Here is a 19,261-nt window from a genome sequence, read left to right as displayed (position 1 = left end):
TAAAAAAAAAAAAAGTCAAGGAATTTAGGTCTAAATAAGCCAAAGAAACATTTAATTTTCTTAGCTTTTGCCACACTGTTTTCTTCACAGAGAAGGAAAGCAGCAATAGCAGATTCTTAACAATGCCACATGTTCTATAAGCGTAGATAAAATTGTTTTTCAATGTTCTTTTGATGTTTGTTACATTAGAAAATAGTTTGCTTCATTATTTCACACTAGCCATGAAACTACATTCAATTGTAATGTAACACAATCTTTCAGGCAATTTATGAAGAATCACTGTCTATGAATAGTTTATAATACTAAAATTCTCACTTACCCTAGAAAATCCTGAAGTTAGGTTTTCTTTATTCAAAGAAACAGGTTTCTTGGACTTCTGGGGGAGAAGTCTGTTAGTTTATTCTTTTGGTATGATTCTAAAATTTTTAACCAAAAAAATAGCATTTACCCTCCCCCCTCCAAGAAAGCAATTAATAGGAAAAGAGATAGCACTATGTATCAATAAAAATATTTAAGTTCCTAGGAATTACTCCATTTTGATCTTGAAAGAAGTCAAACACATTAAACATTTTGCTCTCAATATACAACCAAGCATAAAGAATAATAATGTATTTTCAAGACTTTTTCTCCCAAGACTTTCTTGATTTAATAAACGAAGAGAGCTAGGTATGATTTGATTTTCAATAGGAACTCCATATATTTACAGTGGAGGTGTAATACCAGATTTAGAGTTATTCAATTTATACCTTATTATATACCATGTGCCTAACACCCTGAACTCTTGAAACAGTGTGGAGTAGGATTATGTTATAAAACTGGCTTTTAAATAAATGTATTAGAATCTATGTACTTTAATGGTGTATTTCTCCTTCAAACCTTGGAAGAAAGTATTTGTTATGACAGTTGTCATTATTTAAAAGTGTCATTTGCAGTTCCTTTTGAAAGGTAGTAGTGACAATAAACCTGTCTTTCCTGATCATTATTTGAATATTTTATTATTATTTTTAGAAATAGCCAGGAAACGGGATAGCCAAGTCCAATGAATAATTTTTTTGTAAAACATGGTTGTAAATGCGTGAGATTCAGGAGACCTAAAAACGGATTAATTTTATGGTCACTTTGTGTGTTCACTAGTTCTTATTCTCTGCCCTAAATTACTTTGTAAATTACTTACAACTTGCATTTCAGTATTAAACACTATCTTCTAAGGAGGCAGGGATTGTCTTACTAGCTCTGTGATCTTGGAGAAGTTACTTCTACTTTTTTCCTTATTTGTAATACTGAGACAGTAACAGTTACCTACATCACGTTTATTAAAATAGTCAACTATATGCAAAATGTACAGGGCCTGACACAAACTGCACAATAACTTCTACCTGTTGAGTCACCACCCAAATGCTAGCACAGTATTTGTGGGATGGTTAGGTTCTAGGTCGGCATACAAGCCTACATTTAACTCCTAAATAAAGTAACAGTTCCAGCCTCATGTGTTTAATGCTAAATGGTGACACAGGGATCAACCCCATTAACTCCAAATCTGGAGTTAACTTCCAAATATTGTGTTAGAAATTTATTTACTTATTAAGTCAAGACACAGACTGGGTGTGCAACTACAGACATAATAAGGAGAAAAACAGCTAAAGATAATCACTAGCAATTCTTGACAAGTAAATAAAATGGTTTAAGTAAAATACTAAAGATGTACTAGCAATTCCTAAAGGTCAAAGACTATGGTAAGAGATAGTTTCCATGCTTTACAAAAACCACTATGTAGGACTATGTATGGATGATAAAGGAGGTACACAGAAAGAACCAGACTCTTTTAAGATGAGTTTCTTGTACAAAGATGAACGCATGAGTAACCTTTCTACTGCTATCAACCATGATTTTTGACCAGTTTTTCTCTATTTCATTGCAAAACAACTGTAGCTTTTTCATTAGGCCCCCAGTGCTGAAGTCTGAAAGCCACAAATAGTACATACCTAGTAAGAGTGACTTAGAGTGATAGCATTAAAGGTCTGTTGTCATTTACAGCGTCTAGAATCTGAAATTGGAAAGATTCTAAAGACCATTATAAATCAACAACAATGACTCCTATCTCTATCTCCAAATCTGTTTTCAAATTTGGGAGGATCTTTAGATCCAGGTCACTTCTTCAGCTCTAGTTGCTAGAATTTATTCTGAGTAAAACCAGACTTTGTTGGCCTACTCATTTATTCAGACCTACGAAAGGAGGCATCGAGGGAAGCATTAGGATAGAGATATTAAGAAAAGAAGAAATGCAGGCCAGTTCTAGGTTAATTAAAAACATGCCCAGTGCCTTCCCAGCTGCACATATGCAGTACTAGGACGGTTTCTGAATTTTCTTTCCCTTAGGAGAAAAGCAGATTTACAGTGTGCTTCTCTTGCCACTGCTGTTTTTGCTAAAAGGATTCTTTTTATTCTGATCTGTTCTTGCTTGGAACATAGACTCTAAGGGTCTTGCCAATATTTAAAGTTAAGAAATTTCTTAGGGCTATACTGTTAACAAGGTTTAAAAAAAAAAGAGAGAGAAATAAGCAAAATCAGCCCCTATTCAGTTTTCATGGCTTTATTCCTAAGCTGGTACACAAACCATATTAAGTCAAGCTTCAGAGGTCATTTAGGCAAGACAGATAATCTGCAATATAATCTTAGGAGTTCTACAAAAAATTGTTACTCAAATGATCAATAAAAAATGGCACCTAAAGAACAAATACTGTAGATCTCTTTCAAAAGCTGAGGGAAAAGAATTTAACAGAAACGACCGTTAAATAATTTTTGAAGAAAACAATCCAAGTGTTCAATGAATAAATTTAATTTTCTCTCAAACAGCAGGATAAGGTGGACCCAAGGTATTCTCATATACTTTAATATAGTGAAGAAGCAATACTATGAGAATTATCTTTAGGTGAAGTTTAAATCATCACAGTAAGAAATACTGTACAAAAACATATACATGAAAAGCCTAAAAATCAAGCTGTGAGGACACCCACAACTGAAACAAATATATTTTGAGAATAGCTGAAAAGCATTGCTTTCTGCAATCTCTACAAATAAAATAGCTTTTGGAGTGGAGATTTCTGCACTGGACTTAAATAAAAGACCCAAAACTTTCATTAACAGCCTTTTGTGTAAGAGTGCGGATTCCCTTGGCATATTAATTTTTTGGCTTATTTCCTTTTTCTTTTTCAAATGCAGCTATCTGATTAAATATATTGAGTAAATTTTGAGGTAAATTTTTTTTAACTCCACTTTCTGACTGCTCTTTGCTATTTAGTCCATCTGTTTCTGGAGCCTCTGTTTTAATGTCCTCCTCATAAGTATCCTCTATTTCATATTCTCCTTGATTTTTATTTAACTGGTATCTTTGTTCATGTCTACCAAAATCACGTGATCCAGAATAAGTATATTTTTTATATTTTTCAACCGATTTATAAGAGTAGTCTGAGCTGGCTGGTGAAGTGGAATGCCTCATGGAACCTGGCTCCCACCTTCTATAGTGTTCTTTCCTTCCCTCTGTATCTTTTTCAAATCTTCTGTAACCATAAATTTTCACCTTGTCCTCTGAATTCCTATAAAAGGAATCTGAGGAATCTCTTCTACTGGAGAAATGTTTTTCTGATTTATATGGTTTTTCTGCTTTGCTACTACTTGCCTGAGAATAAAAATCTCTTGGATCTTCAGACCTACCTCCAAAATCATCCGGAATTTCAACTGAAGATGAAGAGACAGGGCATCTATCTTTCTCTTTTACCTGTTTCTTTTGATATGGTAACCTATCCTGCTTTTCCAGTAGTTTTTCCACTTCTTGTTTTTGGTTAAGAAAAGATGCTAAAGTATTGGTTGGAACTGGGAAGAACTCATCTTTCCTATTCTGATCTATCTGACTTGAGGATGCCTTATTAGCTAAATGCCTTTTGGAACTTCGAGAAGACTCTGAACGGTTCCTCCTATGTTTCTTATGCCTTTTGTGACCAGAAGAGGAAGATGATGATGAAGAAGAACCAGATTCATCAGCAGAAGAAACACTTGAAGAGGAAGAAGTTGATTTTCTTCTTTTCTTCTTTAGCCTAAAAAATACAGTTAACCCATCAGATGTTAAGTACAAAAATGTTTCTTAATTATTCATAAAGATTTTGGTTCTATTTTAAAGTTCTATTGTTAGTTCTCCTTAAAGGTTTCCTAAAATCTGTGGCTTAGATAAGCAATTACTATAATAATCTTAGTTACTACAAGGTCCAATTTTACCAGGAGGCATGACTTTTGGGAAAAAAATACTGGGTAGACAGTTGTCACTGAAAGTAAATCCATCATTTCTGAAGACAGTTACATTTCCAACATTATCTAAAAAACTTAAGCCCATCTGAACACACAAAGGATAGAACTGAAGTCTTATATCCAGCTAGCTGTAATATATGTGGTTTCTCCACCTTACACTATTGACATTTTCAACACCTGAATAATTCTTTGTTGGGGAGGTAGGATGATGGTGGGGGGGTATGCTACCACATCACTGTAGGATGTTCAGCAGCATCCTTGACTTCTAGCCATTATATGTTAGTACCACTTCCAGTTATGATGACCAAAATATGTCTCCGGGGGGAGGGGGCGGAGTTAAAGCTGCCCCCAGTTGAGAACCACTGCTGTAGTTCTAAAACAGTTCTCTCTAAAATACAGATAATTGGGGCGCCTGGGTGGCGCAGTCGGTTAAGCGTCCGACTTCAGCCAGGTCACGATCTCGCGGTCTGGGAGTTCGAGCCCCGCGTCAGGCTCTGGGCTGATGGCTCAGAGCCTGGAGCCTGTTTCCGATTCTGTGTCTCCCTCTCTCTCTGCCCCTCCCCCGTTCATGCTCTGTCTCTCTCTGTCCCAAAAATAAATAAAAAACGTTGAAAAAAATTAAAAAAAAAAAAAATACAGATAATTACAATAACATATATTTTATTTATTGTTTGTTTGCAGAATTCTACCTTCAGATTCCACTTTGCTTAATTTCTTTTACAGAAAAACTTGTGGTATACATACTTACAAAGTATCACTGATTATAACTCAACACTTTTTTTTTTTTTTTACTTACATTACTTCCATATGGCACTTTGGTTCAACTCAGTAGTTGCTTTAAGTTAAAAAATACTGAATGTTATAGTTTACCTTTTCTCCTCTTTTAAGAGCTTACGCAACTTTTCTGCACTTGTTTCTATTTTCTTTGTTTTCTGCTTTTCTTCCTTTTCAGCTTGTTTTTCTCTTAATTCCAAAGATTTCTTTTAGAACCCAGATATCGGAAAAAACCACACATTAAAAATAGCAGAATACATAAAACCCAGTTTTCAAAAGACCACCCCCCCCAAGCCAGAAATCAAATGGAGTATACCCAAATCACCATATATCCAGCATTAAAGAAATATTTTTAATATAAAAATTAATCATACAGGTGTTTGGCATTAATCATTGGAAGAGCCAGAGTAACATTGAGGACCATATTGCAGTTGGTATTCCATGAAAAAAGGGGAAGCCATCGCATTGGTACCCATGACCCAGAGTGCAAGAAAGGGAAAAAATAAAATATATAATAAAATACATGAAAAAATATTTTTTAAAAATTGAAAAATTTAGACAGGACACAAATTTTATAAATAAAATTCAAATAAATTCCATTAAGGTGAATTGTGGGGGGAATCACCATGTTCAAATACAAACCATTTAAAAAATAGCACAGCCCAGTTGGATGCATGATTACATAAGAAATCATTTTCCAGTTTGAGGATGGGGATGAGCAGCACCAGATGTCACAGACACAGCAGCAATGGTCCAATTCAGAAGAAAATGCATGAGAAAACATTATCATCAGTATTACAGGAAAAGGCAGTTTAAAATATTTCTCAAAGAGGTTTTTATAATTAACTCAATTACAACAACACTGAATTTGTAATCATCAGGAAAGCTCACTACAAGGACAATTCCCAAAACTACATACCACACATAGGCAGTAGGAATTTTCTCATAGGGCTATTTTTACTTTTAAGTACTATGAAGCAATGTCAAACCCAATTAGGAAAAGCTGTATCTAAAAAGAAATTTTTTATAACGTCTTACTAAGTAATCTAGAATAGTTTTCCCGAGAAGAAAGTTAAGTTTTGGCATTAATTTTAAATATCACTAAATTTCTAAGAGGAAGTAAAGAATCACCTGCATATATCTATGAAGCTTCTGCAAAGCATCCTCTGCATCTTTAAAAGTCTCATCCAAAGCCAAAGCTTTCTTATAGTAACTTTCAGCATTTAAAAACTTTTCTTCTTCTTCTAACCTAAATTTGAAACAAACGGTTTAGCTTTCTGAAAAAACAAAAAATTCCTCATTTATACAGGTCAGAGATTTATGACAGAACTTAAAGAAAAATTTTTTAGCAAATCATTTTCCAAACTAAGCAGTACTTAAATCAGGTACTTTTTACTATTTCTTTGGTAAAAAGACCACATAAACCAAAAAAAAGTCAACTCAGATATGGAGAACAGATTGGTGGTTATGCGGGGTTGGGGAGGGTGGCATTGGTGAAATGGGTGAAGGTGGTAAAAATGTACCATCTTCCAATTAAAACATAAATAAGTCCTGGGGATGTAATGTACACCCTGGTGACTACAGTTAATGATACTGTATTACAGAAAAACAGTACTCCATTACTGGTAACAAAGACAAATGTAGGTCCAGCATTGGGATTTTAGTCTGATACATGAAAACACATTATCAGCCAATGTCTTCAATAAATTTAGTATAATCTTGAGCTTTAGCATAGAATTATATAGGTTGGGTGCACCTGGGTGGCTCAGTTGGTTAAGAGTCTGACTCTTGATTTTGGCTCAGGACATGATCTTGAGGTTCTTGGGATCAAGCCCCACATCAGGCTCTGTGTGCTGACAGCATAGGGGCTGCTTGGGATTCTTTCTCTGCTTCTCTCTTTCTCAAAATATTTAAAAAAAAATTACATAGGTTGGCTTTTCCAATAGTTTATGAAAAATTTTCCCAGAATATTCACTAATGAAGTTGGAAATACCAATGTATACATGTACATTACAAGTAGCCTTCAGAAAGAAGTATTAGATTACAGTCATGTCTACACTATGAAAAATCAGAATTAGAAAGGGTGGATACAAAGCAGAAAGGATTTGCAAAGTACTTTCGGTTTTTCAAAAGTAGGAAAAAGTAATTACTGTGAAACAGAACAAAACCCAAAACCCAATGGCTTCAATGGGATCACTTCTGTATCACTGGATGTGGGCAGTAAGGGACCAGTTCAAGGCTATCAACATTTTTGGCTTGGATAACATATAGATGATGTTGCCATCCATTCAGCTAAACACCAATATGTGGGTAATAAGATAACCTTATTTAAGTAGCTGTCTACCTAATGAGAAAGTAAAAAGGTGCTTCAGTCACTTCAGTACAAAAAGAAGTTCTTGAGTTGAAAACAAATATTGCAAATCTCTTTAATTTAGAATTATGGAATGATCATACAAACTGGATTAATAAAACAAATTCATGAAACAGAAAAGTGGTAATTCTATTTAAAAAAAATTAGTTGCAAAAAGATGCTACTAATAACAAATTGGTTTTTAGTTGTTAAAGTAGGCTATAACCAAAAATATTTATATTGGAATATTACATTTCTTCACATTTTATAAATTAGACTAGCCTGTTAGTCATTCAATATTTATGATACAACTATGCAAAGTAGTATGCCAGCATCTCAAGATAGTAACTTAAGTTATAGGGTTTGTTCTTAATGATTTGCTCTTCCATTTAATCTGAGTTTGTGGATTTTACTGCACAGAGCAGAGCAATAAGCTGAATATAATGGCAAAATATTATTCACAACTAACTACAGAATTCTCAATTCATACTTCTGGCATTATACCACTGGAATGATGAAATAAATTAAAAATCCAATTCCTCTCTATTAAAAAAAAAACAACCCTCTTGTGTGCGTGTCCAAGAAAAGAGTACTTCCCTTATTTTTGGACCTTCACATTTATATTTCTATATAAGGAGAATAGATATTCGGAACAATGAACTCAAGACACTAAAATATCTCCAACCTATTATAACCTCAGTAATAAGGGAAAAAACCCTAAAAGGCTTAAAAAGGACTATATTTAAAAAACATTTTCAACCAAAATTGAAATTAAGAGTGTTCTGAATTAAGTGAGTTAAAGATGCTACTTCCTTACATTAAGTTTAAGATTTTATAGTAGCTGCTTGAGTATTAGATCTCTACTTAATATTAAAAAAAAGTTTGACACTTACTGTCCTCCTCTTTCAACAAGTGTCTGACAGAGGTATTTTCTTGCATTCCTATGAGTTGGACAGTTTTCCAATGCAAGCTCAAAATCTTCTATTGCTTTGTTCAGACTTCCTTTTGTTGCATATCTAGAGATGTGAAATAAATTAGAGGAATTTATCTTCTGAACTATTAGTAAATCTTATATTCATTTACCTTATAAATATTCCTTAAAAGCCATGATCCACTTACAATGCTCCACGAGCCACCAAAGCTTCCACATTTTGTTTGTCTATTTCCAGAGCCTTATTATATTCATTCATAGCATCTACGTGGCGTCCAACCTTAAAATAATCAACTCCAATCTTCACACTAAAAAGACATTTGTAAACCATCACATGCATTTCTCAGAATATCCAAACATAACGTTAGCATTGATAAACTTTTAAAACAAATTTAATTTGGCTAATATTTAGTCTGCAATACTCTCAATATAGAGAGTATTTTGCCTTTCAATAACTTTATAACAAATATCTATGAATCCATATTATCAATATACTAATTCCTTTTGAAAACATGGAAAATGTTGGTTAAAATTTAAGTCTGTTAAACTTACAGCACCATTCACACCTATAAAAAAGCTAATGTCAAAAACACATCATTTTAATTCATTTATAAACAAATTTAGTCTTAGTAAGGACTTAAGAATGCCTGCCTTATCCTAACCTTTAGACTAGATAAAGCAATTGTTGAAAGATAAAGTTTTCATACCATTTTAAAGCCCAAGATGCAGACTGTTTCTTTCTCAATGCAGAAGCAAAATCATCTTCAGAGAAATTTTTGCTGTTCAAAGAAAATGAAAGTCAAACTATATGCTTTTTTTTTTTTTTTTGGTAACAATCCTTCACTCTAACTGATAAAAATTCAACTCTGAAAAAGTAAATCACAGGCAAGAAATCTGTTTTCCACATACAAAAGAATATTCTTAAACTCTCAGGAATGACTATTCTTTTCAAACAGTATTTTTAACCCAAAATTCTTATAAACTTTCTGCATCGTTCTCTACACATATCATCACAACAGATTCCATTCCAGGAGATAGGATCATCTAGTTCACTCGCTTTTTAGCATATTGCAGCTGCTAGTCTTAGAAAAGTCAAATATATGGGGCGCCTGGGTGGCGCAGTCGGTTAAGCGTCCGACTTCAGCCAGGTCACGATCTCGCGGTCCGGGAGTTCGAGCCCCGCGTCAGGCTCTGGGCTGATGGCTCAGAGCCTGGAGCCTGTTTCTGATTCTGTGTCTCCCTCTCTCTCTGCCCCTCCCCCGTTCATGCTCTGTCTCTCTCTGTCCCAAAAATAAATAAACGTTGAAAAAAAAAAAAGGAATAGTCAAATATGTCCCTCAGTTATATAGCTTTTGATCTCAGCACGATTTACTTCACCACTTCAAAGAATAATAACTAATTTACTATACCTTTGTAAGCCTCGCATTAAAGATGGTGGATTAGATTCATCTATTCCTAGTTTTCCTAGAAGGAATTCAACTACTCCTGGATTAGCAAATCCCAAGGAACTCTGCATGACATTTTCATAGGATTCCAAAGAATTGCTATTTAGTTCAACACTTTTCCTTAAAAAAAAAAAAAAAACACACACAACAAAAATATAAAAATGACTAAAATAATTAGCATGTTCCATTTCTATTAAAAAACTCATATCATTTTTGTACACAAAGGTACAGTAATATTATTTTGGTTTCTTTTACTTAAGGGTTATGAGCAATTTTGAAATAAGAGAAATTAATTTTCTACTTTGTGGTCACAAGTTGGACACAATTTGGTATTTTTAATCAAGCAACTTTTGCAATTAATTTGTTGAAATAACATGGATAACTTACCTGTAGTACAAAGGAAGCTCTTCAGAACTAATTACACCTAATTTGATACCAGACAGATGTGGTGGAAGAGATGAACTATATAGAGACACTGCAAGCTTTTCATGGTATCTGTCAATATCTTTGATTCCAGCTTAAAAAAAAAAAAAAAAAACTAAGCTGATTAAAAAGAAAATGCAAGCTAACATAAAAAAACATATATTTTTCCAAACACTACTCTCATTAGACAGATTTTCAAAATTAATATAAAAATCTGACAACTGTTACTTTTTTATTAATATGATGAAACTGATCACCTCGAATAATGTCACCAGTTTGGTAATATGATAAAGGATCCCCATGGTTACTGTGAGAAGGTACATCTCTTAATGGACAAAGAGCCTGCAATGAGAAGTATTTTAAAATACCAGACATTCCATTCTTTGGTGAGAAATATCATCTTTTATCCTAGTTGTTCAATACAATGAGCTAATAGTTGACACAAACATTAAAAAAACTAACACTCTAAAATCTAAATTTAAGGATTTTAATTATAAACAACTTCTGTGCGCATAGTACAACAAGTTCTCTGGTTCAGTTCAAAGACTAAAATCTCACAAAATTTGCAATCAGTTCTAGGAACCAAATGTAAGTATGGATTATGAAACACATAGATATTTTGTGCTTGTTAAAAACAAAACTAAAACTGTTCAGAAAGTAGGAGAATTCCAGTGAAAACTAAGTGCAAATTCTCCAAAGTTTATGTCTATCATCCAGTCTGTGATGCCTTCTGCTTTTCTTCCTCTATCATCTACCTTGACAGACGGCAAATATCAAAGCTTTTAAATTGACACATTATTTCAAATTCAAGACAATTCATCTTGGGCAAAGTATCTTATTATAATGCACAAGCCATTTACATTTAACTACTGTAACTATATAAATAAGAAATTTGTTTCTAAATTATCCACACGTAAGTATCTAATGCCAAATAATTAAGACCATGTTCAGCTAGGAGAAATAAGCCTGGAACACCAATGAATCTCACCACATCCACTGATATCTGTAAGCATTTAAAGAAGGACCCTACCGCTGCCAACCAAAGGGACCAAATAAACCTCCAAAACCAGAAATGGAGGAGGAAACTACACAAGTAACTATATCACCGTTCTTTCAAAAAGAAAGAGTATTTTATTTTTCTCCAATATTTATTTCTCGAAACTACGGCAGCAGGGTACACTTAAGCATAACTGGATGCAAAAACATAATTTTCGCATTGAGATGACTTATCAAAAACAGAAGCAATCAAATAACTGAAAAATAACTTACTGTGATTTCTAAGTGGGATATATCTCTTATGATGCCACTGCCTAAACAAATCAACACCATGAAAAACCCAAATTCCCGAATGGAACTAATTCTTCCAATCACTATATCACCACGCTCAATATCTCGGAAAAACAGCTCTCTCCGGTCCATACTAGGGATCTCCATGAACTGCTCTAAAGGTGGCATGACTGCATAACCATCTGAAAAAAAAAATTAACAAAATTACAACTGCTTTGTGTTTTGCTTCATCTCAAGTGCCATTAAAATAACCCAAACCGCAATCAAAATATTTTAAGAAAACTCACCTTCATTGTCTTCATTGACTTCAGAAGTTGCAGGTGCATCTGATTTCCAGGAAAGTGCAAAAAGCAAATCTGCTTTTTTGGAAATGAATTTTTGTATTTCAATGTTGTCAACTCTCTTCTCTTTTCTTAAAAGGAAACAAAACTTATGAAAACTGGCTTATGGGTAAAACCTTTTTTAGCAAGGCCAAGCTTATGCTCTTGGCTTTCATTGCCCAAGCAGATCCATCATCCTAAGCTCTGGGCCACACATCCTGCGAGAAAAAGTTTTAATCAGAGACTCCCTCATTCGCCAGCCAGTAGGTGGAGGGCGGGGAAAGTTAAAAAGTAGCCCCCGCAGCTCGGGGCGGGGGCGGGGGGTGGGGGGGCTGTAGAAGAAAGCCCAAGGGATTTTGGATAAAGACTCCGTGCCTCCGCTAGCCAGCACGGAAGAAAAAGTTCAGTCCGCTTCCCGCCTTTCCCTCACACCCGCAGCGCGGACCCTCCGCCATTCAGCCCTCGGCACCTGCGGGGCAATCCTCACGTGTTCGCGGCCGCTGCTCCGCTCCTCCAGTACTCAGCCACCCGGCGGCGGTAGTGGGGCCCTGACCTGCGTCCCCTCCCCCGTCTCACAGAGGCGGCGCCGTACCATTACCTGCCCTGTAACTGCTGCTGGGGCGGCGGGCCCCGGGCGGGCTCGGCTGCGGACCCCAGGAGGCTCCGGAAGTGCGGGTTGTCCTGCTGTTCGCTCCGGAGAAGGGAGAGCAAGGACGGCCCGTGGTAATTCAATGACTGCCGAAGAAGGTCCCGGTCCATGGCCAGAGATTGCTGGACCCAGTAACAGGTGGGCTGCTAGGTGCCCCCCGCCCCTACCCCGTTCGGTGCTCACTACTTCAGCTTGTTGGCCCCCGAGACTGAGGAAACAACCTGGAAACTGCCGGAAGGCCACATCACAGACACACAGTTGTCTGCCGGAAGTGTTCCGGGACCGCCCCAAGCGGCGGCGCGGAGGAGCTCAGCCTCGGTATCGCGAAATGGAGCGAGACTACGGAAGCCGGAAGCACTGGGTTAAGCATTTCCTGAGCTAAGGGCTGCCTACGGCTCCGAGGTAGTGCTCTGTGAGAAAGTTTTTCAAAATTTCTGTGCTGTTATTACGTTGAAATGGCCCCGGCTCTAAATCATCCTCTTATTTAGTGAGGCGCTTCTAAGTGCCATTGCCAGGGTGAGAACCCCATACGAGTTACAAAGTTTCTTCCTTCAGAGTGCTCGCAGGGATAAGTCATTCTCTATGTCTCACATACAACCACATTAGAGTGACTGCTCTGGGAGATTTTCTGGTAGTCTAAGGTCAGAAGAAAGGAAGGATACTAGCATCTATTAAGCACTGGAATTGTGTTGTCCATCCATACTACATTCACCCTGATGATTTTAGAGTTAGCTTAAAATGGCTGTAGACATGTGCATACATGGATTCTATTTTATTTCTTTATTTAAGTGGTGTCTAAAGATTTAGTGCCCACTAGATTTACTTTGTAGTGCTGTGTATTTAAGTCAATATATTGTTTTTGTGGGTAATTCAAGTGATTTTCAAATATAATTGTGATTTAGGCTCCCCCCCCACCACCTTAGTTAATGACTTGAGCTGCTAACCGTTTTAACTCATTATACTCTCTCCTTAGAGATTGAGGACACAGTCCCGAGAGTCTCAACAAATTGCTCAATGCCACCCACCTGTTAAAAGGTTAGGGTTAGGATTCAAACTGAGGTCTTAATACATCTTCACAGACACAATTGCTGAAGAGTGTTTTTATCATATAGAAGACATAACTTACTCTGATTTTGAGATAATATGATTTTATTTCAATATATTAAAATCTGTTCCACTTAAGTATGTATAGTTTAGTATAGTCCTCTTGAACAAAAATAAATGGTAGCAGTTATTCCACCTCCTCTCCAGCTATGTGTTTTCACTGTCTCACCACTTCGATAGAAAACCCAGCCCAGAATATAGTGTATGACTCCACACTGTTTTGTGAAAAATCCAGGCAGATTGTTTACTGAGACTTGAGAAGATGCAACAAAGAAGAATGCAAGTTTAAAAGATAATAAATTTTAAGCCACTATGGGCACATCAGGAAAGTTTGATCAATGGCACAGACCGACTTGTGTTAAGCTATAACTCTAGCTTAACTAGGAAAGAGGAATTATCACTGAAAGCCAACCACTAAAAATGAACTGTATAGACATTCTTGTAAATACATGATTTTAGTTAGAGTTGATCTGTTATTGAGGATCTAATTATCTCCAGAAGGACTGAGAAGCCCAGTGTCTGAGAACCAGATGCCAGACAGCGGCACTTAGTCTGAGAAGGCCACTTTGTGAAGGCATTCTTGAGTAGCACATGTCTTCATCACTATGGGATCTGTCTACTGTTTTTCCTTATTTTTACACTAGAGTAAACTCCAACCACCCCATGTCTTGAACAGCTAGAATTGCTGTGGTATAACCATGAAAAAAGGAGTAAGTAGCTGCTTTTAGAGGGTAAACAGTGTTCATCAAGAGTGGAATTTATCAAATGCTTCCTGTATACACAGTAATGATGGGAAAGAAAAAAAAAACTTCAAGCAGGTGTAATCAAAACTTAGGCTGGGTCTTATCTTTGGTTAGGGCTGGCCTTACATGGAAGTAGTCACAGTAGTTATGTGACAGAGACAATCTTGTTCTTCACTTCTCAAGTACAACAATCACAGTATGGGAGTAAGCCTTTTACAGTTACTAATGTATTGGAATGAATTTTCTGCTGGTGTAGATATATCCTTTGACTTTTGAGGCCACTGAGCATTGAATCTTTGACATAGGACTGGAGGAAGTGAGGAGAGGAAGTGAGGGGATTAGTTGCTTTTCATCTTGGAGAAGCTAGTCCCACATGTAGGATTTCTCAGGGTGGACATAGAAAGAAAACACTTTATTTTTCACTTCTTGAATATTTTTGTTTACTGGTTTGACCTTTAAAAGGATCTTTTAAAAATCCTTTTCAGTAAGTTTTCCAGATTAAACAGTATGAATCATCATGTGACTATATGGGAAGGAAAAGAGGGAAAGGATTCAAGACATTCAGATCTTTGGTGTCTAGATCCTAGGCCTATTTTTATTGTGATATAAAATTCCATTTTAAATAAACACATATGTACATCTCTTAACACATACTCTCTAGGCCCTGGAAATGTAAAGATGAAAAATACTCCTGATTCTTGAGTGATGCACAATCCAATAGAAGATTAGACATAAGAAGAAATGTGACACATGGTAAGTACTATTGTTATGAACATCTACTAGGTGTCTGCTTAGATCCCTTATTTTTCTTGGGGGTTGAGGTAGTGGGAGTTGATGGGGGTAAGAAGGAGAGGAGGAGGCAAGTGCATTCCAGGAGGGGTGGGAAGGAGTAATATAGTTAAAGAAGTAGAGATGTGAAAAAGCAAGATGTGTTCTGGAGACAGCAAGTGTGAAATTGAGGTAGGTAGGGTTATTTTAGTTATGGACATTTTAGTTATATACATCATTACAGGTAGGCTGTAGATTGGTGAGAAGAGACCCGTTTCCTCTGTGTGAGAATACACCACACACACACACACACACACACACACACACACACACACAGAGATTAAATGCCTGATTTTTTTTTTTTTTTTTTTTAGTAAAGGACATAAAAACTTAGCCAGAGCAAGGTAGCCATATAAAGCAAGGGCAAAAGCAGCATATCTCAAAGTAGCTTTTCTTGGATCCCCCAAGTTTCCCAAAATAACATACAGAGCTGCTAGTGACACAGTGTGCAAAAGATGAAGTCTATCTGGACCTGAGAAACTTGCTTATTACAATGTGGGAAGGACTATACAAATAATCTGTGACTATATAAGAAATCTGTAGACAGGTTCTTTGTAGTTCTTGACTCTGATGTAAACAATTTCAAAAAGCCTCATCCTCATCTGAGATTGAGGATGAGATGTTTGTATCAGGAAAGTGTGGGTAGAACCAAATAAGACCATAAGTATGTTAATACTCCTCCCTTTAATTTTTCAGTATTTTTTTCTATTCTTTTTCTTAAGAAAATCCTTTTTTGTTGCTTAAGCCAGCTTGAGTAAATTTATGGTTTGGAACCAAAAGAATCTTGACTATACTAGGAAGCCACCAACTAGTAGCTTCTGCTGTTTCTACTCTGCCATTTAAAAAATTAAAAAACAGATATAGAAAGGTTGAGAATTTGTTCAAAAATGAACTTTAGAATCCACATTATCTTAGTATTTATCTAGTATTCTTTCTACCATGCCATACCATCTAGAGGATTAGCTGAAACCATATTCTTTAAGGATATAGTTGTAAATGTACATGTGTGGAATTTATTTTACTTTAAAAATATCTATTATTATGTTAACTTGTTACAATAGCCATGAACCTTTTTTCCCCCTAAAATGGGGCCACTTGGTTTCATTCATAGGCATATGGTGCAAGAGGCAACTTTGCTTCCATAGAAGGTAATTCACTTTGTTCTACTTAGAATTATATTTGGAGTCACCTTGGGTTAACTTAAAGAAGAGTGAGGAATACTAAAAGAAAGTATGGCTAGATCAGCCAAAAATCCATCTTCATTATTAAGGAAATAATTCAGACTTCTTCTGATAAGGTTTCACTCATTCAGTAGTCTTTGAAAGGGTTATATCACCTTCTCTCTTTTTTTTCATATCACAGATTAACACATTTCATTAAGGAAAACATTGTCAAATATTTATCCACACGAGGGTGCTGTAAGATCATTGTGGATATCAAGTTTTCTATCATTCACCGCAAAAACCTACTGCCAATTAAACAAGTATTGTGGCCTACCATGTAGAATCATTTTAAGATAGTTCTGTCTCTAACACCTTCTCCATATTTTAGTTATTGGTAAATTATTTGAGGATACTATTTTAATATGAGTTAGTTCATATCTCATTGTCTTTGATTGATTAGCTCTGTAATTTTGAATTTTTCAAGAGGAAAGATCACTAATTTTAGTTACAATTTAGGCCGATTAGTTCTGAACAGACCCGGAGGTGAACATTGCCTAACTCCAAGGAAGAGTGGGGGTGTTTGCACTGTTAACATTTACATCATAATCTATGTATGATGTATGTGGAACTCCCAGAGTTGTGGAATATTGGACCATATACAGTGGCTGTCTGCAGTGTTATTCCAAGCCAGCCATTTTTGTGTGTGTGTGTTTGTATTTGTTTACAAAAAGGACTTGGGAATAGGATGAAGATATTTCAGAACAAATCCATCATAATGGGGAAAAAACAATTGAAAAGATGTGTGCAATACTGACATGGAATAGGTCAGTGTGCTTATCTTCAGGTACTTTGTCAGGACTGCTTAGAAAGATACAAACATACACATTTCTTAGATTCTCATTTTATGGCAGTTTCTCAGAATACTATGCCAGGGAACATGTCAGAATTATAACAAAAAAAATTGACAGTTTGATGTTAAGTAAACAGTATTCTTTGTCAATACATTCTGGATTGGTTTGATACTCATTTTTAATGTAATTTGGACATTTCTTTGAAAATGAGTAAATTGATTACCTTTTGATTATTAAACCATAACTCCTTTTTATTTTATTGGTGGCAGCACCAAAGGGGAATTTCAGAGACTAGAAATGTATTATTGTTTTAGTATATTGCCACCTCCTTAATGGAATCCGTTGGAAGATCTAGAATATCTGGTTAAAGGGGCGCCTGGGTGGCTCAGTCGGTTAAGCGTCCAACTTCGGCTCAGGTCATGATCTCGCGGTCCGTGAGTTCGAGCCCCGTGTCGAGCTCTGTGCTGACCGCTCGGAGCCTGGAGCCTGTTTCAGATTCTGTGTCTCCCTCTCTCTCTGACCCTCCCCCGTTCATGCTCTGTCTCTCTCTGTCTCAAAAATAAATAAACGTTAAAAAAAAATAAAAAAAAAATAGAATATCTGGTTAAAGATTAAATGACATTTGATTATTGATAGATAGACTCTGATTTCTAATGGCAATTAATTGAATGAATGAATGAATGAATGAATTTGGCAATTATTTACTGAGGGTTGGGCACTGTTTCAGATTTTAGGACTATAAATAGTGAAAAAAAAATCAAGATTTCTGCTTTCAAGAGATTATATTCTGGTGGAGGGAGACAATGAGCAATAAACATAATAAATAAGTAAATGGTGTATATTGGAGAGTGATAAAACCTAGGGAAAAAATAAATCTGGGAAAGGGGCACTGGAAGTGCAGAGGAATGGGTTTAGTAGTTTTAAATAGAATGATCAGGGCAGGTCTCACTGAGAAGATGACGTTTGAGCAAAGACTTGAAGGAGGTGAAAAATTAGTCATTCAGCTTTTTTGGGAAAAAAGAGTTTCAGGCTGAGGGAATAGCCAGTACAAAGGTCTAAGGCAGGAAGGTATGTGGTGTATTGAGGAACAGCAAGGAAGACAGTGTGGCAGGAACATAGTGATCATGAAAGTGTGGTTTGTAGAGTATGGGAGGAACTTGGCTTTTACTCTTAGCGGAATGGGCATTGTTTCAGGGTTTTAAGCAGAAAGACGTGTTATGACTTTGATTATAAAAGGATCACTTCAGCTGCTGTAGAGATTGGAGTTAACTAAATAACTATTGCTTATAATAGAAGAGAAAAACTTTTAATTTTTTTGAAGTTTATTTTTGAGGGAGAAAGAGACATGAGCAGGGGAGGGACAGAGAGAGAGGGAGACATAGAATCTGAAGCACGCCCCAGGCTCTGAGCTGTCAGCACAGAACCTAATGTAGGGCTTGAACCCATGAACCATGAGGTCATGACCAGAGCCAAAGTTGGACACTCAACCAACTGAGCCACGCAGGCACCCCAGAAGGGAAAACCTTTTGTAAAAGACTAAATATCTCTTGTGTCTTGGGAAACATAATTTTATTTTAAAATTTACTCATCATTGCATAGGATGAAAATATGAGGTTTCATTGGCTCCAAGAAGATTAAGAGTGTCAGCAACTATTTATGATGAGGTAGGGAGTTATCATAATGGAAACAGTTTAGCCCAGGAGTCCAGGCTGCATCTTGGGGGCAGATCATCTAATCTCCCAAGCCTCTTGTCACCTTTAAAACTGAGGGCCTGGACCCTTTACATTCTCTGTGCTATGATAAAAACAATCCAAGTGCTAAAACTTCATGTTTCTCTTTAAGCCACTCTGCGTCTTTTTCTATGAAATCTGCATGGAATTTTTTTTCCTTTTACATTGCATTGCTGGTAAGTTCCTACTGTGGATGGTCTCTTTAAGTGAATGAGTTTCTCTAGTTCCAATTGGTTGTGTCTAGAAAAGAGACCAGACATATTGAATCACTGTACTGTACACCTATTAACTCTACTGGAATTAAAATAAAAACACATAGAAAGAAAGAAAGAAAGAAAGAAAGAAAGAAAGAAAGAAAGAAAGA

The 19,261-nt window shown here is 36.1% G+C and overlaps 1 protein-coding gene and 1 long non-coding RNA gene across 3 annotated transcripts in view; one reads left to right on the top strand and one right to left on the bottom strand.

Annotated features, from left to right (window-relative positions):
* Window positions 1-2,574: 2,574 nt before the first annotated feature.
* On the bottom strand, window positions 2,575-12,776 carry TTC14 (tetratricopeptide repeat domain 14). Of its 2 annotated transcripts, none has more exons than XM_040480832.1 (12): window positions 12,428-12,776; window positions 11,797-11,921; window positions 11,492-11,691; window positions 10,480-10,564; window positions 10,187-10,316; window positions 9,764-9,919; window positions 9,062-9,133; window positions 8,543-8,662; window positions 8,317-8,439; window positions 6,205-6,322; window positions 5,170-5,279; window positions 2,575-4,091 (listed from the first exon to the last, which is right to left on the bottom strand). In XM_040480832.1, exons 1-12 carry the CDS (start codon window positions 12,586-12,588, stop codon window positions 3,179-3,181), a joined length of 2,313 nt encoding a protein of 770 aa, XP_040336766.1. In that variant the 5' UTR covers window positions 12,589-12,776; the 3' UTR covers window positions 2,575-3,178. The 2 variants fall into 2 exon arrangements, with proteins under 2 accessions (XP_040336766.1, XP_040336767.1); XM_040480833.1 differs by lacking the exon at window positions 12,428-12,776 and adding an exon at window positions 12,299-12,406.
* Window positions 12,777-12,833: 57 nt separating this feature from the next.
* The window catches only part of LOC121034034 (uncharacterized), a 238,681-nt gene continuing 232,253 nt past the window's right edge, over window positions 12,834-19,261 (top strand). Inside the window, exons 1-2 of the long non-coding RNA XR_005792256.1 lie at window positions 12,834-12,880; window positions 14,987-15,078. This is a non-coding gene — a long non-coding RNA (uncharacterized LOC121034034). The remainder of the gene's footprint in view (window positions 12,881-14,986; window positions 15,079-19,261) is intronic.

This window comes from Herpailurus yagouaroundi, unplaced genomic scaffold (assembly GCF_014898765.1).
Source record: "Herpailurus yagouaroundi ecotype Mexico unplaced genomic scaffold, PumYag 159, whole genome shotgun sequence".
NCBI lineage: Eukaryota > Metazoa > Chordata > Mammalia > Carnivora > Felidae > Herpailurus > Herpailurus yagouaroundi.
The sequence above is the reverse complement of the archived record's forward strand: the minus strand, read 5'-3'. Positions and strand labels throughout refer to the sequence as shown.

Bases quoted from the DNA above. Each gene is read 5' to 3' on its own strand.
- TTC14 (XM_040480832.1), bottom strand. From the start codon at position 12,588: ATGGACCGGGACCTTCTTCGGCAGTCATTGAATTACCACGGGCCGTCC. The intron at 8,440-8,542 runs GTAAGTGGATCA...TCACATCTCTAG, and splicing joins TTGGTGGCTCGTGGAGCATT to ATATGCAACAAAAGGAAGTC. The intron at 5,280-6,204 runs GTGATTCTTTAC...GGGTTCTAAAAG, and splicing joins AGCTTCATAGATATATGCAG to AAATCTTTGGAATTAAGAGA.